This window comes from Aspergillus lucknowensis, assembly GCF_044049455.1.
Source record: "Aspergillus lucknowensis strain CBS 449.75 chromosome Unknown BJX67scaffold_2, whole genome shotgun sequence".
Taxonomy (NCBI): domain Eukaryota; kingdom Fungi; phylum Ascomycota; class Eurotiomycetes; order Eurotiales; family Aspergillaceae; genus Aspergillus; species Aspergillus lucknowensis.
The window spans coordinates 427,632-450,550 of NW_027263546.1; the positions used below are offsets into that span (position 1 = coordinate 427,632).

Consider the following 22,919-nt stretch of genomic DNA (forward strand, 5'->3'; position numbering starts at 1 on the left):
GAGAACCCAAGGACTCAACCCAACCCCCACGAGGTGACGGGAGAGGGCAAAAATGTTGAGCCAGAGCCAGGCTTTGCTGAAGAAACTCGACAAGGGGGGAAAGAAAAGAAAGCAATCGCAAGCCACAGGCGGGGACGAGACCAAAAGAAAAACACAGAGAGGAAAAGAAAATAATTGAACGGAAAGGGGAGAACGAAATGACCCCAAAAGGCTGATAATTCGCATCGACGAGAGCTCGACATCCAAGGAATCCTGAGTTCGTTCAGCATAGGAAAAAGAAAAGACAAGAACGCCCTTCCAGTGCAGTGTGTGCTGATCTGAAATCAAATTGTTCATTTAAATGAGCCTTCAATAATCAGTGGGACAAGATATGAGAGGGACGCTGCCTCATTCTTGGCCTTCTTCTTCACCGATGCTTTTTTGCCCCTGCTAGCTTTTTCCTTTTCTTATTTTCCTTGAGATAAAGGAGAAGAAACGCGGAAAAAGTAACCTGACCACAGGAGCTTCTCCGCTCATTTGCTTTTCTCTCTTTTTGTTTTTCCTTTGTTGATCGTGGAACTTCATTTGCCTCTTGAGTTTCGTCAGGAAGCTGCTGTCGGGCTTATCTGAACCTCGCCCGGCATCGGCCCATCACTTCACCTTGGCAGACTAATTCGGCACTGAATTCACTGCCGTCGAGTGTAAGGTAGATATCGAAATATACACGGTAAAATGTACCCTGCGGCGTGTCCATACGCTCGAAGTCGGTTTCGAGGTTTTTGCGCGACAAGTCCGATGTGAGGGTGACGACTTCCTTGATACCTGGTTCGGATGGAGATGCGTTAAGAGTTGTTGTCCATGACGTGGAGAGGGGATTACAGGCGAGGGGGCAACTTACGTGGGTCCTTCGTATATTCGGGGCATACATCCTCGTCACAGGCGTACAGGATGTCCTCGTACATGAGGGTAGCTCCCGGTGCAACTTGGCGGAAGAAGCTAACCTTGACGGGCTCGCCAATCTTGACCCGCTCTCCTTTCTGCACAAATATTTGCCGGGTGTACTTGCACCGATCCCGACCATCAAGACTGGGGACACGGTACTGTTCTGGGTGATAGCCCTCCTTGAAAGGTTGAAGCGTGGCCATCAAGTAGTGTCGACGTGCAACACGATGGGTGACGACCCGTTCTGTGATTCCAGCTGTGACGGCACCCTTGACGATCGCGGCGACAGAGTCCATTGGTCGGACGACTTTGGACTGGTATTGCGGTGGTACATGCAGCTTGATTTGTTGGAAGAGGTACTCCGATGCACCAAACCCACCTACTACGAGCACGTTCTGCAGCTTGGTTAGGCGTCAAGGCACTTCTTCAGTCGCGGTGTGAACTATTGGGGGCATACCTGCAGACTCCGGTTCTGGGCTTGAATAGCGATGATCTGGTTACGCACCAACTCGAGAATACGGTTGACAACAGGCTCAAAACATTGGAGAATCTCCTCATTGGTGAATGTCATGTAGCCCTCCTCGATTCCGGCATCGGGAAAGTCCGCTTCGATACCGACATCTACGGCCCATTTCTGGCCGTTGTTTCGGAAATCTGCCTTGATCCGGTTCTCAAAATCCATGATACACTTCGCGTACACTTTCCCGGCTGTCCGTGACCCGTCGGGCAATTTCATTTTTCGGATCTTAGCTCGAAGAATGTTACTGAAGTTTCGGTTGAGAGCCGTCGAGCCACACGAGTCGCCAGATCCGGCTGTACACTCGGCTACACTGAATGGCTGCTCCTCTTCGACTTCGTATGCGATCAAATCTACGGTTCCTCCACCGCAGTCGACGATCAGGATCGCGTCGCCAATCTTTAGGTTCAGCAAGCCCGTTTTGGCGCAGAAAAGCGCAGCAGCTTCAGGCTCTGAGATTAGCGTCAGGCGGTTGTCGTTCTCGTCCCGCAAGAATCCAGCTTGCAGAGCTGCCGCACGCGTCGCCGCCTTTCCTGCATCATTCCAGATCGCGGGTACAGTGAGGTAATACTTGATGTTACGTTCTTCTCTTGTAAACACCTCGCCAAGAGTCTTCTGTAATTGGGCGCGCATCGCCTGCCGTAATTTGAAAAGATAGTCGGCTGCTACATCGATTTCCGACTTGCCTGGTGGGAGGGGCGGCAGGTTGATCGGGTCGATATACGTGTTACCCGAAAGCATCAGCTGAAGCTTGAACCATTCGACCTTCTGGACCCCTTGCTTCGGATAACCGGTGGGAGCCAGCGCATTCGCGATGTCGGGGCCCCATCCCACCACTTCCTGGTATTGGTCATAGTAAAGGACAGTTGGGATCTAAGTGCACGAATCCAAGTTGTTAGCAAACCAGCCGGAAGATGGTTTCCACATATGATCAATTCCCGTGACCCTCCTCGCCACACCCATTGCGGGGGAGGGAAGACCCACCTTTTGTTTTGTATGGGTTCCAGCTCCAGGCCATTCGGTGATGATATCCTCTCGCGCCTCATTGTTGGTCGCAAAAGCAAATGCGACACCCGAAAATGTCGTGCCAAAATCAATGCCTACAATCAGCGAAGCCTTACTCCGCCCAGCGCCCTCGACTTCGTGCGCTGGGCGGGTCGTAACCCCGTACGGAGCTTGTGAAGCGGGCAGCCTTTGGCCCATTCCGGGCCCAACCGGCTGCTGCATGCCGTACACGGGCGGTGCGCCTAAAGTTTGTTGCCCAGGATAAGGCAAGTTGGTGTTGAGCGGGTGCGGGACCTGCTGCTGGCCGGCGGGCGGCATCGGGCTAGTGGGCCGACCAGCGACATTATTGTAAGTGTAGCCAGGCGGCTGTCCCAATGCGTTCTGGTTATTCATTGGGAGACTGGTGTTGGACGAGTTTTCAGCAACGGAGGGGGGGGAACTGGCGGAGGCGGTCGAGGCTGGGGGTGCGGGTACGGGTGCAGGAGGTGCGGGATTGGAGGTCGGAGCAGGAGGCGGCGAGGGGATGAGGGTGCGTGTCGATGGAGTGCTTATAGACTGGACGGGTGCCACCGGAGAGCTGCTGGGTGGTGGTTGTTGTTGTTTGTTGCTTCGCTTCCAGCCGCTGAACGATTTGAACCTTGAGCTCATCAGGTCCATGTGAATGGCGAAAGAGTCGAACAAAGGGAGGAGGAAAAAAGGGAAGAAGGAAAAAGCGAGCGAGCGAGGGAGTGGGTGAAAAGAGTGACAAGGCTAGCGGATGTGGAACTCGTATGGAAGGAGGCAGTGCCTGTCAGAGATTGGTAGATTGGTGAGAGTCGGAGAAACAGCTTGGACGAAGGTAGTATTAGTTAACTTATTGTCGCGATGCAGCGCTTAGGTCAGGCAGTCAAATCAGTCCCTGGAGGGCGGGGAGGGGAGCAGAAAAAGAACGGAACAGGAACGACAGGAGTGGAGAGTGAGAAAGGAAAAGAGGAAAAGCAAAGAAGGGATCCAGGCCGAAGAATGAACTCCAGGGCTGGATGAGGAACGCCTTGAGGCTGACAGGTGATGTTCAGAAGGGGGATCGACCCGAACCACGCTCACAAACAATCAGGGAAGACACACGATGAAAAATGTCAGGCAATCCGATTTTGACGAGAAGGATTCGAGCAGCTGTTTCCAGGGAAATATGGAAGCAGGCCCAGGGGGAGAAAGAGGAGGGAGAGCAGAATCATCAGCGCACGTTTCTGTCAGATACGAGCTCGCCAATGTCACTCGGATGCGAGATTGTCCACAACAGAGAGGCAGACTCTCCAACAACAAGACCCTCTTCTTTTTAAAATAAAGATGCCAAATTCAATTTTCGCGCAATTCCTCGGTTGGAATTGACTTCCAGGTTTCTCATGCCTCCGATGTCAGGTTTGATGCAGTTGGACGAAGATATTAGAGTACAGTACGGTACGGTATGGTATAGTACGAGTACGAGATCACCGTTAGATACAAGTAACCCGGCGAAGGCTGAGACACCAGCCCTCGGAAGACTCGCGAGAAGGTAAGGCCACATGCTCAGAGACTGAGAGTTCCCGAAGCGAGCAGGAAGGATTGCTTCTTGCTCCCAAACCTGATTTGTAGTGGGAAATGGCCGAGGCAGAGAAATATTAACAACAGGAGCCTTGGTCTTCACTTTGATGGGAGAGAGCAGTGCTATCTATATTTTCCTCCAATTGACTCAGCTACAGCTGATTTATCCAAGCTCCGTGCTATTCTTGTCGTACCGGGTCAGAAACCCAATGTGCCATGGAACAGCCACCCGTTGCCAAAGGAAGTCCCTGATTCAGCCACGCTGCTGAGCCCTGCCTTGACCAGGTCGATTGGGTGGTTTTCATTGTTGGGCTGCGGCTGAAGGCTGTACCGCCGATCGCGTAATCAAGTACCGTACATACCATTACCGCCAATCCATACACATCCCACAAGGCAGAATCGTTCACGTTCCTATTTTTATCCAGTCCATTACTTGATTCTGGAAGATGAGAGATTGTGGAGAGTTTGTTTGCCTTTCGAGTCTATGATTGTAATGATTGTGATGATTGTGACGTCTTCCGTGCGACCCAGTGCGCCGGACGGTACAACGATCGCAGCATGCTGTCCGGGTCCTGGATGTAGCCAATTTCTGCTCGCTCCTTGATCGGCTGCGAGCTCTCAAGTTTGAAGCCCAAGCGCGTGATGAGCTTTATTACTTCCTCCTGCGTCAGTTCGACATTCCCCGGCTCCCCGATCCCCAGGTTCTTCTCGTTTTCGGGGGCCGCGCTCTGGGTCCGCTGGTGGTCATCCTCGAAATGCCATAACAACGGTCCAACGTTGATCCAGATCCCGTTCGGCTTGAGACAGTTGCGAATCGCCTCAACGTAGCGAATAATATTTGGGGCAGTATCAATGAAGAAGACCGTCGCCACCGCATCAAACGCATCCTTCTGAGACGGGTTGCTGTAGAGAACGACGAAGTCAGCGGCAGACATGCTCATAGTCCCGAACGGCGTTCCTGGATTCCTCTGGGCCTCAAGCACCGCGGCGCCTGGGTGAACATCCGGAATCGCAACTGTGCGCAATTGCTGCCTCCTTGACTCTAGATTTGAGAAATGCAACGCAAAAGGATACAGCATGTGGCGCTCCTCGCCTAGGGTGTGATTCAGGACCCAGTTGCTAGCCAGCAACTGGTGATATGAGATCTCATTTCCCTCGGCGGCAAATCCTGCGCGGCAGAGATCAAAGACCAAGCGCCCCAAGCCAGCTCCAGGCACAAGGACTCTGACATTCTCGGAGGGATTTTGCCCCTCGCGGAATTCACGATGGAGGTCTCGGAGAACAGGAGTATAGCATGCGTCTCTCTCAGCTTTACCCTCTGCGCTCCAGTCACGATAGAACTGTCTGATTGTGGAATGGGCTTTGTTCACGTCGGAAGCTGTCGCAACTCCATGCCAATTCAGACGGGAGTCGTCTGGACTGGGATGTGCGGGTAGGCAAAACGACGAAAGGCCCGTTGTAAGGATGGCGTCCGCAATATCCGCGTTCATATCAATGGCATCGTCGACTCGGTTCAGGTTATCCATGATGGAGAACGGAGGCTCCGTGAGTATTTGCGCGTGGGAGAGCGGGAGCGCGTAGAATGCCTGGCGCCGCCGATGGGTCGTATTTGCATGTGCAGTTCTTCGATATTGTCTGTTGGTAGTTAGAATCTTGGATCCGACTTGGTATCTCGCACGTTGAACGAGGTCTGGGGTCCGCAGTCACAGCCGGAGAACTTGCACCAAATACGCACCTAAATGAGTCGAGCGCCGCAAATAGAACTCGTCTTTCATCAGGGGCCCCCAATGGATCGAAGTCCCCAGCCCAGCTACGAGTATCATCCGACTCGTCCTGCATCCCATGGTGTGCTTCGGCGGCCATCGTGACGGGGGTCTTCAACTAAGCTAACGAATGACTGGTAGGTAGGCAAGGGACCAAAAAGAGATCCAAGAAAGATGCTGGTCAGAGATACATTATTTGTGTATAAAGAAAAGCAATGAAAGCAGTGCTTTCACTGCCCACTCGTTGTAAATTTGGTTGTGCTGCCAAAATGAGGTGCGGGACGTGCCTTGGTGAGGTTTGGTGGGGAAAACATGGCGACTCGAACCCAAGCAAGTCAACGACTCGCTTCACCTCGTCCAACCGCATTCATCTCAGCGTTTTTGTTCTGGTCAATTCTCTGCAACGCTTGCAGTGACTAGGAGAAGAAAGCAAAGGCATTACAATGGCTGAATTCCCAGCACCGGCACAAGCAACCTGTCCGATCGAGCTCTCATTCCCCCTCCCCAAGGCTCTCCACACGTCAGCCCATATCCATCTCACAGTGTTGGACAGCTGCACCGTGGTCTTCCTAGCTACTTCAACGCCCGGCGACTCGGCAGGAAGTGTAAAACCGATGGGGAGTTTTATCTATGCGATGCCAGATGTGGGTTGACGTCCTCCCTTGTCACCATTCAGCAACAGGCGCTTTATGGAGCTAAATATATATCTCAAATCTTTCTAGCGTATGTCCCCTCGTTCTATCATCTCTACAACGTTATATATCAGCTCCTCGACCGAAGAATATGCCACTCGGATAGCTAAGATCCTTGCCCGTCGTATGGGCGCCCCTGTTTACGTCGGGTGCAGCATTGACCCGGCCGCTTTGAGTCTGACGCCGGAGGAAGAGATGGAGGGCCTGACGAAGATTGTGGATACTGTGATAGACAAATGGCAGGAGCGGAGGTGACGCGGAATCCAGGATTGACGTTTTCTTCTTTTCCAGTTTCATCAAGCGATGATCATACCAATAAGGATGGAATTTGATGAGCGAATTCTGTTGATGCCGTTTCTTCAGTTAGGGACAGACGAAAGCACCGTTTGACGCAGCGTCGCATCACCCACAGAGACGGAGGATTCCTGAGGGAATTATTCGCTTCGCTGAACGCTCGAACGCTGTCGAATGATGATCCAGTCCAGGGGCTAAACCAAGGTGGTTGCCACTTATCCCGAGGCGGCAAGATTGACGACTGACGGAGAGGGAGTTGTCAATTTTGAGCCTTGAAGCATGCGGAGGTGCACAGTTTCCGGATGGGTAACCATTTCCGAACTTAGCGTCAAAACGGGGCCTCGAGTCAGACCCCCTTCCCATCAGCAACAACCATCACACAATTTTCAATGTGCACAATCACAAACAATCGTCGATTCTGTAAGAAAATGCTCAAATCGACCCGTGAGCCGCCGCGAGGAGTGTCTCTAGTTTTCGAGCCTGTTCATCCGTCATCCGATTACTGGGGTTTCTCCTATCCCATACTCACTTCCCCAGTGCCCTAGGGCTGACGAAGAGAGCCCGAACTTCCGAGGATGGGCCTTCCCGCTCTAGCGTTGTGAGCCATGAACTCCGGTTGGGCGAAGAATGGCAAATCTTGCATGACAAGAACGGAAAATGAGATGTTCGAGCAGGTGCGAAGGGGTGGGAACTGAAATGTCTGAAACACAGCCCTGCGGCGCATTAGCCGAAGGGGGTAAGGGGAAATGTGTCGGGGGAAAGAATTGATTGTCACGATCCAAGTGCTTCAAGGAATCAGGACCCGCGATACGATGGAACAGGCAGGGCTGCCCGGAAGAGACGAAGCGGGGAGAGGAACCAGGATGAACAATTCATCCCAGCTAAGCGAGCGAGTGATGAAAGATCGGAAAAGCTGCCGAAGGGTCGTTGGTGGGGTTGTCGGGTGGTTTCTCCGGACGCAAGAGAACGAACTAAATGGCTTGGAATCCGCCGCCGGGGGCCGGGGGAGGGTGGGAGGTCTGCTTTTCTTCGAGCACAAGCAGATCGCTTAGCTTGGTCCGTGGTTGGATCGTGGTGTATCTTCGAGCAAGATGCGTGTTTTATTGCGTGGTGACCGGCCAAAATGGAAAATTTATCAATCGGGGAGGGGCACATGCATGGGGTTGGACTGCATTGGAGGGAGACTACCCCTGATTGCACGTGGAAAGACATTGCCAGGGAAGACGGGATCGAAAACAAGAGGACCTCAAGATGTCCTCTTTTCGGAAGAGTGCTTCAGCAACCTTGAAGATACTCATCGCACCATCCCTCCTTTTGTGTGGAGACAACGCCGGTGTCAAAGTCCATTTTGGAGCACACTTTCGTATGCCGTCACACGGAGAACGATGGGAGATTGCAACGTTGGCCCAACAATGAATCATGTCCCAACTTCGTTTCCATCTTCATTTTCCTTAGCTGAACCCTTGCTGGAGCGACGGATCAATTCGTGCCCAATAAGACAGCGCAACGCCCAGCCGTTCGCTTTGCGCCAAAGGATTCATATCAAGCCGAACGCAGCCGCTTCTTCCTTGGTTGTTGCCAACCACCTGCCAGAATCTTGGCGTCGGATCTTGAGCCATTTGTTGGCATTGGCCAGTCTCAAAAGGACAAGATTGTTACGAGCCGAACAGCGGATGGAAATTCAGTGGATATTCTTGGGTGCCGCAGTTACGTCCATTTCTCAATAACCCGGGACCAGGAACTTGGAGCCCTCGTCATTACTATTTGCGTCGCGATGATGAACACGAGTCGTCGAAAACACACTTGAAGTGAGAACCTTGCATCCCATCTGATCACGGTCTCATGTCCAGCTTCTGCGGGGAACGCGGCATCTCCGAGCTCGCCTGGTTTTTGGGCCACTCAGAAGAAAGCAATTTGGTGATTCCGAAGATGAGCCGGTGTTTCGCCCAAGAGTAGCCATGCAGCAATTTGCAAGAAAAACTCTGATTACATGCCGTTGTTGCGTCGTGTTTTGACCCTTGACAGGCTCAACTCTGCAACAGCCTAAAAATGCCAGCGACATGGGTCCTCTTCCCCCCACCTCGGAGCTGGGTGGGGGGATATGAAGGCCCTGGGGAAATGAACTCAAGCCGCGCCCAGGACGACACACACGAACCCCTGCAGTGCCTGCACATGCCAGCCGGTTGCTGGTTTTCTTTTTGCGCTAGTGACAGGTTTGCTCTGTCAACGACAGGCCCGAGAGATTATTTCCGTCGCAACCACCGTGGGAGTCCGCTGAACGCGCGTTTCAAGCGTGCGACCCCCAGCTCAACATGCTTACTCGTAAGTACACACAAGGGGGTGGGAAGAATGGAGGATGATATAGCCGAATAACTGGGTGTTGAACGAGCGATCGCTCTTGGGAGAAGATCGGAAACCTCCTCCCCGCGAGGTCAAGCCCCAGCACGGGCCCAACAGCCTTCCCATGACTGTGCGTGCTGCCAAGCACGAGGAATGTCACTCGGCGATGCTGATAGGCCAGTCCAAAATAAAAGCAAACGCGTCAAGGGAAGACCCTTCGACTAGTCGCTTGGTTGACACCGCCACAGGCACGAGGCAAAGGCCCTTGCACCAACCCAATGGGCCACTAAAATTTAACATTTCATTGAGATCTTCCCATGGGCACTGGATGGCGACGGGAAGCCAAAAGCGGATTTTTTTAGCGAATCATCTGGGCGTGACGACACGACGGGTGTGGTCCGGACGAAGTACGGAGAACAACAGGAAAACCAAAAGAGCGTCCTCAAGCTCTCCGGCGATGGGCGACGATGATTGGAAACGGGGATCATTTTTCGGGTTCCTCACGGTCAATCGTCTCCGGTTTTGGGATAGAACTGACCCTCCATCTGGACGCTGCTGCTCCATTTCTTTGGCCAGGCTTCCAACTTGAATGTGAATGGTTCCTCCACGTGTGGTCATCCAATTGTCGGCCGAGGGAAGGATTCCGAGGGGTGATCGCCAATCTGTCCGACACTGGTCGATTTAATTTGCTTGGGTTGCTGTGATTACGATGAAGATTACTTTTGCGCATCAGCCATCATGTGTGGCTCTCTCCTCGAAGCCGGGGTCGTCGGATCCGTCTGTCGGGATTCTTGGCCAATGGGCGATGATGGCATGAATCGTTGCAAAGCCAAACTCAGGAGACTTGAGAGGGCATTGAATTGGTGGAGAGCGAGGAAATTAGGAGTCGCAATCTCTGAAATGACGGTGATGCCTGGCTGGACGCCGATGCCCCGTCAAAGCATGTTCGAGCCACACGCTTGAACCACTGGGTCGAAAATAAGGTAGAGCCGGAAGGGAAATTGGCAACTTGGCAAACGTGGGAAGTTATTTTAAGTTTGAATCTCTGTTTCTCCTCGGCAATAATCCGCCAACGGGAGGAAGGAGTTGCAGCCTCCTGTCACCTTCGAGCCAAAAAGGAAGGGCCAGCAGAAAATCGGCCACCGTCCGGAGGCCTGGAAGGGGGTTGCCCTGAGGATCAGCAAGCAATCTCTCCCGTGGAGGCCCTAGCTTTTGCCTTTCGGCCCCGGTAAGCGTTATTGAGTTTGTGACCTCGAACCCCACGCCACTCCCTGCGTTCGCGATCAGCGTGCTCCTCACCCAGAGTCGACAAGAAGATGTGCAACAATCGTGCTTCCGGATGTGCGCTCCCCCCTGTCGTTGTGGGACTGTGGACCAAAGCTGTGGATTGTGGAATCATGAGGTGAAGGACAGACACGTTGAGTTCAGAGACCTCGGGGAGGCACTGCCACTGCCGATCTCGGGATGCCCTTTAACGTTAGCGGAGAGGTCTGATCTCAAGGCTTGAAGGGAAAAGTGCGATCGAGGGTCACCAGCGCCGGTGTGGCGAAGGAAACGAAAACCTGGGGAAGAGGCCAAACCGACTTCTCTCAAATCTTGTTCCAGGGGAGCATGATGAAGGATCCAGTGGAAGCTCCGTTCGTCCCTCATCTGGTACTCCCAATGTCCTGGAGCTCTAGCTATATGTCGCACATGACAGACCGATCGCATTCACAAGAAGAGAGATCCAGTCTCGAATCTCTTGTGAGCTCAATCTCCGGCTCGATGCGCGCGAAGCTCCAACTGGAAGAGGTGACGACTCCACGGCGGATGCTGGGGTTCTGCGGCGGCACCTCCACCGTGGCACAGGCTCCGGGTCCTGTTGGCGTCAAGTCCTCGATCTGGAATGGTTGCATGCCGGCGCCGTTTCAGCCCATGTTTTCGCTGCTCAACGGGGTCAGCCGAGAACAGTCGGAGTGGTTTCCTGGGCCTTGGGAGGACCCTGAGCGGGAGAGCTGATTGACCGACTGAAGCAGCGACAGAGGGGCTGGTGGAACGGATGGCTGACTTTGTGGTTAGCATGGTTCAAACCACTAACTGTAAAGTTGTTAGTTGAGCCGGAATGTTCGTCCATCGAACGAATATTGTATTATGGGCGTCCATCAGAAATAAAATAATTATCATATGGGATCTGGCGCGCTGCAGTCCCCGGCTGAATGAATTCTTCTTATTCTTCACTCTCCCTCTCTCTCCTCTCCTGCCTCGCACTTGTCACGAGGAAGCGCACTTGGGCCTCAATACGAATTCCTGCGATCTCGTCCTGCTCCAACTCGACCCTCCTCGACCAAGATTCCTCAAATTAACATTCGCCCGTTTCGTGGACAAGCATCACGAAAGCTTTCCTCGGATTCGGGCTGAGGTTTCAAAATCACCTGCATCTCCGTCAGTGACGGACGGACCTGCCCTGCCTGCAGTCGAGGTAGTCCCGATCCTTATTATTCCTTCTGCCATCTGATCGGTTCCCTCATCTTCCTTCGCCTGTTGTTTTCGTTCGTATAACTATCCGTCCATCCATCCATCCGTCCACCCTTCTTGTCGTCTCTGACGAAGTCCACTCCTTGATTTCCCTTTTTTCTCTTCTTCCCGTCCTTTCCTCCTCTTTTCTGGCCTCTTTGCATTCCTTTTCCGCCCCCATTTGCTCTCCGTATTCGCTCTCCTCGCACCCCCTCCCCAGCGCTCTCAACCACCCAATTTCTACTTCTTCAGGAAAGCCGGCCCGGATTCTTCCCATCTCCCTCCACGACCATCTCATCTCCTCCGTGGCCCTCTCTGCTCTCGGGTCCTGGGGTTCGTGCGCCGGTGGAGCGGGAACTCGTGTATGGCTTCGACGGGACCATCAAACCATTTCCCAATTATCTGCCCACCTTGACAAGCCTCAGTTCCACCCTCCAATGTCAATGCGACTGGCGTTCGCTCTAACTCTAATCATCTGGGGGCCCCTTGCTGCTGTCGCGGCCTCGACTGCGATTTCAAGGTATATTCCGACTTGCCTTCAGTTGCCACCCAGGGCATTTAATACTTATTGTGCCTTTTGTACCTGGTGAGCATACCTCTGGCTTGGATTCAACCTACCTTCACTATCGCTATCATCGCGCTTTGGAGTTTCAGCGAAGAGCTCGCCATATTTTTTTGGTGGAAAAACCCGGCCTCTTGCCCATTTCCTTGTGGTCACCATCTCCCCTCTTACTACTCGGATACTTCTGGGTGGTCCCGGGGTTAGGAAGACACTTGCTGCGCGTGCTGTATCTCCTATGAGGCTGCCTTTTGAGCACCGATATGCAATCGCATTACCACCGCTCGTGGACTAGCCAACCCCCTCAAGGCGCTCCCTATGAGTTGCCTCCGGTGCAGTCGGTGACCCCCCCGGCCCCCTTCCAGCGAGCGGCCCCTCATCCAGGCGCTTTCCTGCCTACTCAATCGGCAAGACCCAGTAGCGGGTTGCCGATGTCCCACCTTTTACAACACTCTCCCGTGCCGGCGCCTGCCACGACTTACCATCCTTACGACTCCAGCGTTTCTCCATCGGAAGCGGGTGCAGGAGCTCTCCCGGATGCGTCGACTAATGGCACTGGACCAAGCACGGGTAGCTTTCTCCGCCACGGGGGCGGCATGGGACAGCACCACCAGCATTCGCAGCCGTTACAGCAGAAGAGGGCGTACCGTCAAAGGAGGAAGGACCCTAGCTGTGATGCATGTCGTGAGCGCAAGGTCAAGGTATGTGAGGCTTCGCCATCCACGTCTTCTATCCTACGAGTCTAATACGGCCCTTGTTCCAGTGCGATGCCTCCGAGTCTACTAGCTGTACAGAATGCACAAACCGCAAGGTGCGATGCCAGTTTACGAAGGAAACCAACAGACGCATGTCTTCCATAAAGTTCGTGCCATGGCTGCCAACCCTCGTATTGTGGGAAAGTCACGTTCTAATGGGATTGTAGGCAAGTGCAAGACCTCGAGAAACAACTCTGGGCGACCAAGCAGCAAGTCCAGCAGCTGCGATCGGGAATATTGAGGTCAGATAATGTGATGGAACTCGACCTCGATGCCACGGGCCAGTCTCAGCTGAAACTCCCCGACATTGGTTACAGACCCCCGCGCCGGCCAAGGGTTCCGGTCTCCCAAGATCTTTCCAACGCTAGGGCGAACTTGCGAATCTATGGAAAGGGGATCTGGAAAGTCCCAACGCCATATCGGCTGGCAGGGTCTCAATCATTAATAACAGCGGATCCTCCTTCCCTGCCTCCACAAGATGTCGCCCATCATCTCCTTGCCCAGTACCATTCCCACATCCACACAACTCTACCCGTCATCCACTGGCCGACTTTTATGAAGGAGTATGAGGATGTATACCGTGCGGGGACGCTTATGGGAGTCACCCGCGAGTGGGCGGCTGTATTTTTTGGTATTCTTGCGTGCGGTTCTCTGCATACAACAGATCCAAATCGAGAGGAGAAGGGAAAGGAGTTTGTGAGGACATCGTGCGGGGTGATCGACGTCTGGCAGGACAGTTTCACCCTAGACCAAGCACGGGCTGCCCTACTGGTGAGCATGTTTCTCTACGAAGTAAACTCGAAATCAGCTAGCTGGGTATGGAACGGGTCTGCGGTGCGGGTCGCTCAGGAGATTGGATTACATCTGGAGTCAGGTCCGTGGCCTGCGCTGGAGGGAGAGATGCGCAAGCGCGTGTGGTGGGGAATGTATACGTGGGATAGGTCTGTGGCTCCTCTCGAACTTAACCTACTTATACCAGGACCTGACTAATCGTACTGGTTGCCAACAGAACCCTGGCTCTGGATATGGGTAAACCGGTGCATATCAACGACCAGGACTGCGATATCGGTCTTCCCTGTCCTGTTGATGAACAGTTCATTTCAGAAGGTTGTGTGCCAGAGAGCCAGCAGACCACCCCGTTATTAGCGACAATCCATGTCGTCCGATCAATCGGGCAGCTGACTCGTACTCTGAGGAGCACAACCATCAGCACCGCAAACCTTGAGACTTTCGAACGGCATTTCAGCGCCTGCCTCGCCATCTTTCCTGAGCAATACCACCCCAAGTCCGACCGGTACCTTGAGCCCCGATCCTTAGCCCCGATTATCCACCTCCAGAATGCCCGTCTCATACTCCACCGCCATAATATTTCCCCATTTTGCCCAGCCGAAGTTCGGTTAGCGGCGCTAGACTACTGCGTTTCCGTATGCCAGGAGACTGCGCGCCTGATGTCGCGATGCATGCGACCCTCCCCAATCACAGGGAATAGGGATTGGCGTCTCCCGCTCGCGACCGCTGCAGGGACCATGCTGTGTACCCACCTCTGGCGCTGTACGCTTATACTCCTCTTCCGACAAGAGTTTGAAGCCGCTTTGATATGCGCGCAGGCTAGCGCCGCTATGCGGGATTCGCGTTCGATCAATGCAGCCTGCGGCCGTTATACTGTGTTTTTCCTAAAATGCCTTATGGAGCGCTTACGGCGCAACGAGCTCGAGGATCTCGAGGCGGACGAGGAAATGATGGCGTACGTGTCAGGCGACATGCAAGGAGCCAGCAATGGCAACTGGGTCTGGGAGGGCAGTGAAACGGGTGCTCACCTAGAGATCTCTTCGCCGCGAGGCAGCGGGGCACACCCTGGTGGCAGGGATAGCAGGCCAGCCGAAGAGCCGGAAGACTGGGAAGGCTGGGAATGGATCGAACAGACGGTCCAATACCTTCTCGCGGAGAAGGAACACCGACAGCAAAGAGATGCACAACGTCTCCGGCAGCCGACAGAACAACCGTCGTACCGCGGCAGCGAATCTGTCACTGGAAGTCCGGACTCGGCACCCAATCAACCGAGTTCGTCACACTCACGTATGGCGATCGCGAGTATTATATAACACATGCTCTGCATGACTAGAGCGAGGCCCAGAAAGCATTCACCGCAATATTGCATCCACGTTCAGATTTATGTCCTCTCCGAGTTTGGCATTATCTGCACGTGCGAATGATTTTACGTTATGATACCAGTCTACATTGATACATTATTTTCTTGCGAGTCGTAAGACCCTGTATATAGCATTACATAAATAGCGACCCGCGGGCAAAATCGCGAATTCTCTGATCATCTACACTGCATAACCATGTCCACTGGAAATCGAAGATAGAAAGAAAGACCGAAAAAAGGCTCTGCCCGGGTGATAAGTTCAAGTCTCCAGGTTAATACTCCGCCCAAACCGCGCATACAAGGCGACCTTCAATTGCTGCATCTCATCCCGCAGATCCCCCAGCGTCTCCTCCAACTTGAGCACCTCGGAGTCGATCTGCTCCGTTGAAGAAGCAAGAAGCGTCTGCGCCTCTTCTAGGGGGAGTTGAACGAACGAGTCTCCGATTTTGTAACTGCGACCATCAGCACGGGTTTCTGGGCATGATATTTCGTCAAAGGTTGCGGGCGGGGGGAAACAAAATGACACCAGGGACATAGACATACGGAACCAACTCATCCTCATCAGCAAGCTCGAGCTCCGTCGAGACCTCTTCTAGATCCTCCTTGTCCTTCTATTGCGTGGCGTTGCAGTTAGCGCGCCCAACCCCTCTTAACCACCAGGAAGAATAAAAGATAGGATTGGAAAAAAAAAATAAAGTAATTTAGAATTAATAAAAATGAAAACACACCTGCTTCCCCTTCAACTTCTCCTGCAGGATCGTCTCCCGCTGATGAAGCCGACTGAACCGATTAATCTTTTCTTGGTCTTCGCGCCGGACTTCGGTGTCCTCTGTGCTGCCCATTGTGGCTTCGTCTTCTTTTGAGAGCTATTTTCTCGTCAGATTTAGAAAAAGAGTGGTAGTTACAATGAGAAAGGGCAGCGAACCATGCGCGTGTTTAGCATTTTGGTGGTCTAGTTAGTTGATGATAGGAGGGTTGTGAAGTACTGCCAAGTAAGAGCTGTGAGGATATTTTGGTGTTCCTGGCTTGGGAGGGAGGTGAAGTGGTCTGTGCGGGGAAGCTCGCCGGCCTGCGCAACCTGTGTGTCCTGAAGATGTCTGCAAAAACAGAGATAAATGTGACTTTGATAGGCTACAGGGGGATACTCCTGAGTTTATATAGATAGTGCTAGATTTGACCTAGTCAACAGCAGTGAGTGAATATCGACCTGGTGGGCGACATACCGGGCGCTCTAGGCATCTCCTTTCAGCTAACAGAATTAGGGACATGAAGAGCGTTTGAAATTGAGCGATGTTCAATATAGTAGCCTACTCTTGCTATGACTGAGCCTCATCTTCGAGGTTGTGTCGTTGACCTGTTGATGCGAGCTGGTTGCTCTTTCGCCGGAGAAACAGGAGACCGACCGTGTGCTGGTTAAGTAAGAAAGCAGACGACACTCATCTCCAAGCCAAGCTGTCAGTACTGGAGTTGAACCATCGCCCCCAGACAGCTCAACCATCTCCGCTTCAACTGTTCTCCATTTGAAACGCTCATTTGGTCGATCATCCGCCCCAACTCGTCATCTGCCTGTCCTGCTGTCCCCCAGCCTGAGCTCCGTTTCCATCACGCCCAACACCACAGCGTCATCGCCCAGCCTCACGAGATTCGCGCCCAGAGCACGGAGAGCTTCTGAACCACCTCCAATCCCTCTCCTCCGCCATTTTTGGTCCCCTGCATATTCTACATCTATTCACGGCTTAGATATAACATAGACGATGCGAATACCCTCCTCTCCCCTCTTTCCCGCCGCCTCCCTCCTCCCCGGTCTCGCTGCCGCGATCACGTTCAACTGTGCCCAGATCAATGCAGACGGCTACAAATATGATCTGTCACCACTGGGCGGCGTACACACGATCTACCACGCGGAGAAAAATGACAACGTCATCGTCAACACCACCTATGTCATGAATATCTGTACTGCTCTTGGGGGAGCCGCAAACCGAGGTCACTTGCAATGCGGAACGTCGAGGAATAGTACGACCACCCCCAGAATCGAGGTAAAACCAACAAGGTTGAGCTAATGATTGAATACTAGTCTGCGGATTCCAGTATGAATACGATGACGAGAGCAAGAAAGAGAGCAGCTTCGTGTTCCCCATTGCTGGCCTGGAACATATGGGCCACGGCGCGAAGGACCCAGAGATCACGCGGTTGAAGAAGCTCGATGCGGACACGGAAGGGTTGCAGGTTAAGCTGCGTGGTGGCAAGTATCCAAATGATAGCAAAAAGTCAAAGGATGCGAGTGCAGTCATTGAGTTTGTCTGCGATCACGATCGAACGGGGCTGGAGGGACTCGTCGAGACGCCGAAGCGTCTCCTCCGTGCTCGAGAGGAAGATGAGGATGGTGGCGACGATGAGAACGATGGTGATGGCGAGGGCGACGGTGAGGGTAAGGGTCCGTTTGATGATGGCTCTGACCCAAACCGGAGCCTGGAATTCAAGAGCTTCGGTCCGTCGGACGACGAGTCATACGTGCTCAGATTGAACTGGAGGACGCAGTATGCCTGCGACAATTACCTTCTCGAGCATGGATCCTCATCCGGCCACTGGGGGTTCTTCACCTGGCTGATCATCATGTACTCTCCCCCATGTTCGAGCGATTTTTGCACTTGCTAATATGCCTTAGCTTCTTCCTCTGTGCCGCTGCGTACCTTGTCTTCGGCTCGTGGCTCAATTATAACCGCTATGGAGCTCGTGGTTGGGACCTCCTCCCGCATGGGGACACGATTAGGGATGTGCCCTACCTCTTCCAGGACTGGCTGCGGCGGGTGATCAATACGCTGCAAGGAACGGGGTCAAGGGGCGGATACAGTGCTGTATAAACTGGGTTACTTTTCTTTTCTCTGCGTGTTTGTCATGATACAGTTGCAGCGTTCGAACCAGAGTACTGTCGCGGTGGCTCAGTTCAGACTTGGGTTATTTTCTCTGTACGATGGAATCAATCATTGGTTCGGTCCTGGGTTGCTGGCCCTCTTTTCTTTTTGCAAGTTGGGTGCTTTTCTGAACAGCTGATATATACCTCAGTAGGATAGCCAATACACAAACGTACTTTGGACCCAGACATCAACCCCGGAGGGGACGGATTCACGAATCAACGAACGAACAAAAGTACTCCCACTCCATCCTCCCCTGGTGCAGTCCAGTCAAACGAACAATTACTTCCTTCGGACTAGGTAGAGTTGCTGGATACATTCTCCCTCCATTCAGAAACGCACGATTGAAAAGCAAAAACAGCACAAGGTCATCGAATCCATGCAGCCCGCGCCGAAGGAGCTCCCTCGGACCCCCCTGTCCATCCGTGCACGTCAAATTGCGTGATCAGGACTAAGATCACGACATCGACGAAAGAACAAGCTTAACTTGAGCGAAAGACCAATTTCATTCTCGTCATCATCGAACCCCCACGACACTTACCTCCTTTGATTGCTTCAGGTGGACTGGACTTACTCGCCTCGTCTCGTCTATACCTTCATCGCAAACTGCTTGAGGAACAGGTAGTCTGCCATGTTTGCGTCGACGGTCTTCCGGATCAGGGCGGCGCCTTCCTCGCCGTATTTTTCGCGCCACTCGGCGTCGAACTCAGCTTCTGTCTTGGGGGCGCGTGGCTGGACATGATCAGCTGGACTCTCTCTCTGTGTGCGTGTTTGCGTGTGTGTCTGTCTCTCCCATACTCCGTGCTAACAGGGTATTGGGATGAGAAAAAAAGAAAAGAAAGAACGTTACATACGTGTTTCCTCGCCGTCAACCCCTTCGACTCAATCGCGTCGTTGTGGAACCCGTTCCACTTCTCGAACGCCTCCCTCGCATGCTCATGATCCGCCTGATTATCCCAACTCAGCATCTCAGACGTATACGGGACCCCAACACTCCGACAGAATGCCTCCATCGTCGCCGCGGGGCTATCGAGCATCTCGTCCGCATCGACGACGCAGATCTCCGCGCCAACCCGGGCCCCGGGTTTCCCAACCGGCTTGTGGCCGCCGCCGTTAGCGAGGAGATCGTCGGCGTCCTGTTCCCGGGTCGCGATGTGAGGACCTATCAGGCCCTCGCGCCGCAGGAACTCGAAGAACCGACGCATCTCGTCGTATCCAGCTTCAGCCGGGTCGTAATAGCTGAACCCGGTTACCGCGTCCAGCGGCGGGATCGTGCACCGGTAGTACGAGGGCACGCTGTAGTGCGGGTCACGGATTAGGAAGGCAAAGTGGAAGCCCTGCAGGATCTCCTTGGGCATCACGGTTGGATTCCCCGGTTCTGGGGCGGTGCTGTACGGGTATGTGGGTGCCTTCCTTGCCCTGGCCCCCTTGCATGCCTCACCGCTTCCTCCCTCCTCCTTCTCCTCCCCATCCCCAGAGTGGTGGCCGTTGGCAGCAGTCCCGTCGCCAATGCTGCTACTACCAACGGCCGCGGGGGGTTCAGAGTCTACGACCGTCTCGGTGCCAACGCCCCTCTTAATCCTATGCAGGGACGGCGCGATGCTAGCGGGCTTACCATTGGGCGGAAGAAGATAGTGCAGGATATCCTTGATGAAGATCCTCTTGCCCTCGTTTTCGCGCCCCTCGCGCTCGATCCGCTCGAGGATAGTCTGGTACGTGGACTCGCTGAATCCGCTATCCAGACGGCCCTGCTCGTCTGCCTCGTAGCGGTCTGAGAGGCGCTCGGGGCCGTAGTAGAATGCGTCGCCGAAGGGCTCGTGGATACATTGGATTGTCTCCCGTTGGGTCATGAAGACCTATTTCGTTGTTAGCAAAATCGTTTCCTCCTTCAGGATCCCAAAGGAGCGAGCCCAGAGGTAAATACCCGTTCAAAAGCCGTAGAGCAAGCCCGGGGGTGAGTTGCGACGAAGATTGGTTTCTGGGCCATGTTGGTCCAATTCGTTTGGATTCGTTTGAGAGTACGCTGGCTATGATGAAATGATGAGGGGATTCAGCGTTCAATCTTTTCACTATCTACCAGGGATTTTGAACCTCTGGTGAAGCTACTGATTATAACTCTCTTTTGGTCTGAAAGCGAATCTTCCGGGCAAGATTTCGGGGAATTTACTCCCAGAATACCCCTGATGGTAGTACGGAAGGTGGCTCCGAGGAGGAATCGCGAAGCAAGAATAAGGTCAGGAACACTGCCAGGAGATTCCTGTCCTCTGTGTTTAGGACAAGGATGGATTGAATTGCTTGATTTATGGAAGCTGGGCTCGAGGAAATAGTCGAGGTTTTTATACCCAAGTCTTGACCTGAGAGAAGGCAGACAGAAGCAGAGAAGCAGAGGCCAGAGAGGGGAGTGCCGGGTCCAGATATCGTGTGGATATCACAAGGCTTCAAGTTGGGATGGGATTTCTGGGTTTGAGTTTTGCCCACTGAGCCAAACTCTTGACAGTCATGGATAAAAAAAAACGAGAGGCTAGACAGGAGGTACAGAGTTAGCTCTTGGTCTTGGTGGTACGGCATCGAGCAGTGCTTGGATACAGTGGCTGTTACTGGCTGCTGCTGGAGAGTGGATAGAAGGGGCACAGCTACTGCGAACAGGCTCGGGACAGGGCGATGGCGACAGATGTCACCTATATTCGCCATCGATATCGATCTTCTATCTTGTTATCAAGATCCTGGTCTTGATCTATATAGATTCTACACCCAAAGAGCTTCTTTCTGAAACTTCAAGCACGCTCTCCCGGCTTCCCATACTCGAGATGACTCGAGGCACGATGCGAGCAGAACCGCAGCGTCACTAGAGGTGGGATTAGGATCTACGGTTCCTGCTCCGCTTTGATTCCCCTGCCATTGGAAGGCATCGATTCCTGAATTTGGGGGAGGGAGTTCAACCTGTTCCTGGCAGTTGCGGGCAAGCTTTGGGGGGGGGGGTTGCGAACAGACGCAAATTTCAGCACCTGGTCAGCTCCGGCGGGCAACGGCGGTACGAGTGGAAAATCAGAGGAAGTTAGTCTCGGTTGAGAGTGGACATTGGGGATACCGAAGAGGAAGGACGTGTCCATGGTCGTCCTTCTCGAGAAGCGGAGTGGTTGAAGGTGTTGAGAATCCCTGTCGCCACAATTTGTTCGAGGCATCGTTTTGGTTTCCACTTTGACGTCATGAGACGGAGAAAGCAGGGTGAGATTACCGTCGAAGAGAAAGGAGGGGAGGGAAGAAGGCTGCCCTGAATACCCCAAATAGCGGAGTCGAAACAAGAGGGAAAATATCATACGGACAGCAACTGTCTCTGGTCAGAAGGTGCATTCGCCATATCTGATATCACCGTTTCAAGCCACTCAGTCAGATCCGCCGGACGGGCCTCCGAGGCTGCGACCGGGGAGGGGCGAGTGGCCGCCTTTGGCACGGCCAGGGTTGGTGCTCGCCTTCCCATGTCATGCGTGGCGGGGAGTAAGACGAACCAATGATGCATCCTCGTCGCTAACGTGGGGTTTGAACGGGCTATAATGATCGGTGCTATGACTAGTTTCTTCATGGTGCCCTGAGCGGCGGACGAGGGATCCCTCGGCCCTCTCTCGATCTGTGCAACGACAGTGCAGGACGGTCATTTGGCGCTCTCGTTCAGGTTTGGTAAGGAGGAGAGAATTCAGGCAACCAACGGGGTTCGTAAAATTAGGTAACATTTTGAAGAAAATGGAAGAACGAAGGATCGTTGGGCTTTGAGTGAGGCGAGAGAGCTCATCAAGATGGAGAGTATACTTCAAGTGAGCTCTGGGGACTCACACCGCTTGGCTCACCGCCTCGATCCTCCACAAAGCTCGGCAGTTTCCAACGATTCCCCCAAGGGCTCTCGCTCTTCGTCATATAAGAATCGGAAGAACCCTCCAAGATCGGCCTGCCAGAAGTAAGCTTCAATGACACAGATCATCCATCCATATTTTTCTCAATGTCCCTGCTTTGATTTCTTCCGCAGTTGATTTTTACCCCCCATGGAGCAACCTGAGCAACTCCCAGGCCAATCTCTTCAACTGCTCCAGCCAGACAACCCCCCTACATTGGCGTTTCCGCCCTTACCGTCGCCCCCGGAGCTCCTGTACCGGACAGAGACGGAGGCCGTGCAGGCGGTAAAAGCCTTTGCGCAAGATAACCATTATGCCTTGATCACCAAGCGCACCAATAAAGGCAGGGAGGGAAAAGTCGAGGCCATCTACATGACCTGCGATCAGGGTCAGATATACCACTCGACTGCGAAGGAACGTCAACGGACTCCCTCACGAAGGAACGGATGCCCGTTTAACATCCGGCTCAGTTACCATAAGCTTGACAATCTATGGCATGTCAAAGTCCGCAACAGTGCTCACAACCATGGCCCGTCAACGCCGGGTGACCACCCCTCGATTCGCCGCGAGGAGATTGCGCAGAAGACGCAGTATATAAAGGCCCTTCTTGACATCAACATGCCACCCAGCAAGATCCTTAAACAGCTCCGGCACGTGGACCCTACCACTCACATTCAAGTCCGGGATATATACAACCTCCGCCATCGCCTTTATCAAGGCAAAGCACCAATCCCGGCCGTGATCATATCCGACTTCAAACCGGCGACAGTAAAGAAGCGCCGCGGACGAGAAGGATCAGATAACCCGTCATCCGAGGAGGTATCAGTGGCTGCGGCTGCAGAGGAGACCGGACCAGGAGTGGCTCAAAGCGCCTCTCATCCTATCCCTGCGGTCCCGATGACACAGGGCATGCACGCCCCGGACCTTTTATTTAATACAACGCTGTTTTGAGGTTGTGTAATTGGCGTTCATGGTCGGAATTAGCGCAAGGAGAATATCGATTTAGTGGGCCTTGGGCGCCACTGCCAAGTGGTCTCTGCCTCTGTAACCGTTTCTCAACTCATTTGTCCAAACC

At 53.4% G+C, this 22,919-nt stretch overlaps 10 protein-coding genes across 10 annotated transcripts; 4 read left to right on the plus strand and 6 right to left on the minus strand.

Annotated features, from left to right (window-relative positions):
- Nucleotides 1-468: 468 nt before the first annotated feature.
- On the minus strand, nt 469-3,203 carry BJX67DRAFT_93395 (Hsp70 family protein). The gene is made up of 4 exons (XM_071035640.1): nt 2,423-3,203; nt 1,379-2,311; nt 878-1,316; nt 469-801 (listed from the first exon to the last, which is right to left on the minus strand). The coding sequence occupies exons 1-4, from the start codon at nt 3,098-3,100 to the stop codon at nt 602-604; spliced, it is 2,250 nt and encodes a 749-aa protein (XP_070890898.1). The 5' UTR covers nt 3,101-3,203; the 3' UTR covers nt 469-601.
- Nucleotides 3,204-4,485: 1,282 nt separating this feature from the next.
- Nucleotides 4,486-5,866, minus strand: BJX67DRAFT_376774 (N2227-like protein-domain-containing protein; the record flags this gene model as incomplete). The annotated part of the gene is made up of 2 exons (XM_071031948.1): nt 4,486-5,638; nt 5,739-5,866. 2 exons carry the CDS (start codon nt 5,864-5,866, stop codon nt 4,486-4,488), a joined length of 1,281 nt encoding a protein of 426 aa, XP_070890899.1.
- Nucleotides 5,867-6,093: 227 nt separating this feature from the next.
- BJX67DRAFT_93620 (proteasome assembly chaperone 4 family protein) lies at nt 6,094-6,927 on the plus strand. Its single transcript, XM_071035641.1, has 2 exons — nt 6,094-6,410; nt 6,489-6,927. The coding sequence occupies exons 1-2, from the start codon at nt 6,210-6,212 to the stop codon at nt 6,711-6,713; spliced, it is 426 nt and encodes a 141-aa protein (XP_070890900.1). The 5' UTR covers nt 6,094-6,209; the 3' UTR covers nt 6,714-6,927.
- An 836-nt stretch (nt 6,928-7,763) lies between these two features.
- Nucleotides 7,764-8,848, plus strand: BJX67DRAFT_92361 (uncharacterized protein). Its single transcript, XM_071035632.1, has one exon. It carries the CDS (start codon nt 7,844-7,846, stop codon nt 8,477-8,479), a length of 636 nt encoding a protein of 211 aa, XP_070890901.1. The 5' UTR covers nt 7,764-7,843; the 3' UTR covers nt 8,480-8,848.
- A 3,490-nt stretch (nt 8,849-12,338) lies between these two features.
- On the plus strand, nt 12,339-15,140 carry BJX67DRAFT_92365 (transcription factor domain-containing protein). Its single transcript, XM_071035633.1, has 4 exons — nt 12,339-12,845; nt 12,908-13,005; nt 13,067-13,840; nt 13,909-15,140. The coding sequence occupies exons 1-4, from the start codon at nt 12,408-12,410 to the stop codon at nt 14,999-15,001; spliced, it is 2,403 nt and encodes an 800-aa protein (XP_070890902.1). The 5' UTR covers nt 12,339-12,407; the 3' UTR covers nt 15,002-15,140.
- Nucleotide 15,141: 1 nt separating this feature from the next.
- BJX67DRAFT_92435 (tubulin-binding prefolding complex subunit GIM3) lies at nt 15,142-16,138 on the minus strand. The gene is made up of 4 exons (XM_071035636.1): nt 15,974-16,138; nt 15,777-15,914; nt 15,592-15,659; nt 15,142-15,500 (listed from the first exon to the last, which is right to left on the minus strand). Exons 1-4 carry the CDS (start codon nt 15,989-15,991, stop codon nt 15,308-15,310), a joined length of 417 nt encoding a protein of 138 aa, XP_070890903.1. The 5' UTR covers nt 15,992-16,138; the 3' UTR covers nt 15,142-15,307.
- A 664-nt stretch (nt 16,139-16,802) lies between these two features.
- On the plus strand, nt 16,803-17,909 carry BJX67DRAFT_376778 (autophagy-related protein 27; the record flags this gene model as incomplete). Its single annotated transcript, XM_071031949.1, has 3 exons — nt 16,803-17,061; nt 17,123-17,663; nt 17,714-17,909. 3 exons carry the CDS (start codon nt 16,803-16,805, stop codon nt 17,907-17,909), a joined length of 996 nt encoding a protein of 331 aa, XP_070890904.1.
- Nucleotides 17,910-18,125: 216 nt separating this feature from the next.
- BJX67DRAFT_92565 (uncharacterized protein) lies at nt 18,126-20,035 on the minus strand. Its single transcript, XM_071035637.1, has 3 exons — nt 19,885-20,035; nt 18,815-19,816; nt 18,126-18,692 (listed from the first exon to the last, which is right to left on the minus strand). The coding sequence occupies exons 1-3, from the start codon at nt 19,945-19,947 to the stop codon at nt 18,549-18,551; spliced, it is 1,209 nt and encodes a 402-aa protein (XP_070890905.1). The 5' UTR covers nt 19,948-20,035; the 3' UTR covers nt 18,126-18,548.
- BJX67DRAFT_92368 (uncharacterized protein) lies at nt 19,968-20,962 on the minus strand. Its single transcript, XM_071035634.1, has one exon. It carries the CDS (start codon nt 20,649-20,651, stop codon nt 20,124-20,126), a length of 528 nt encoding a protein of 175 aa, XP_070890906.1. The 5' UTR covers nt 20,652-20,962; the 3' UTR covers nt 19,968-20,123.
- BJX67DRAFT_93332 (uncharacterized protein) lies at nt 20,738-21,724 on the minus strand. The gene is made up of 2 exons (XM_071035639.1): nt 21,467-21,724; nt 20,738-21,288 (listed from the first exon to the last, which is right to left on the minus strand). The coding sequence occupies exon 2, from the start codon at nt 21,275-21,277 to the stop codon at nt 20,825-20,827; it is 453 nt and encodes a 150-aa protein (XP_070890907.1). The 5' UTR covers nt 21,278-21,288; nt 21,467-21,724; the 3' UTR covers nt 20,738-20,824.
- Between the last annotated feature and the right edge of the window lie 1,195 nt (nt 21,725-22,919).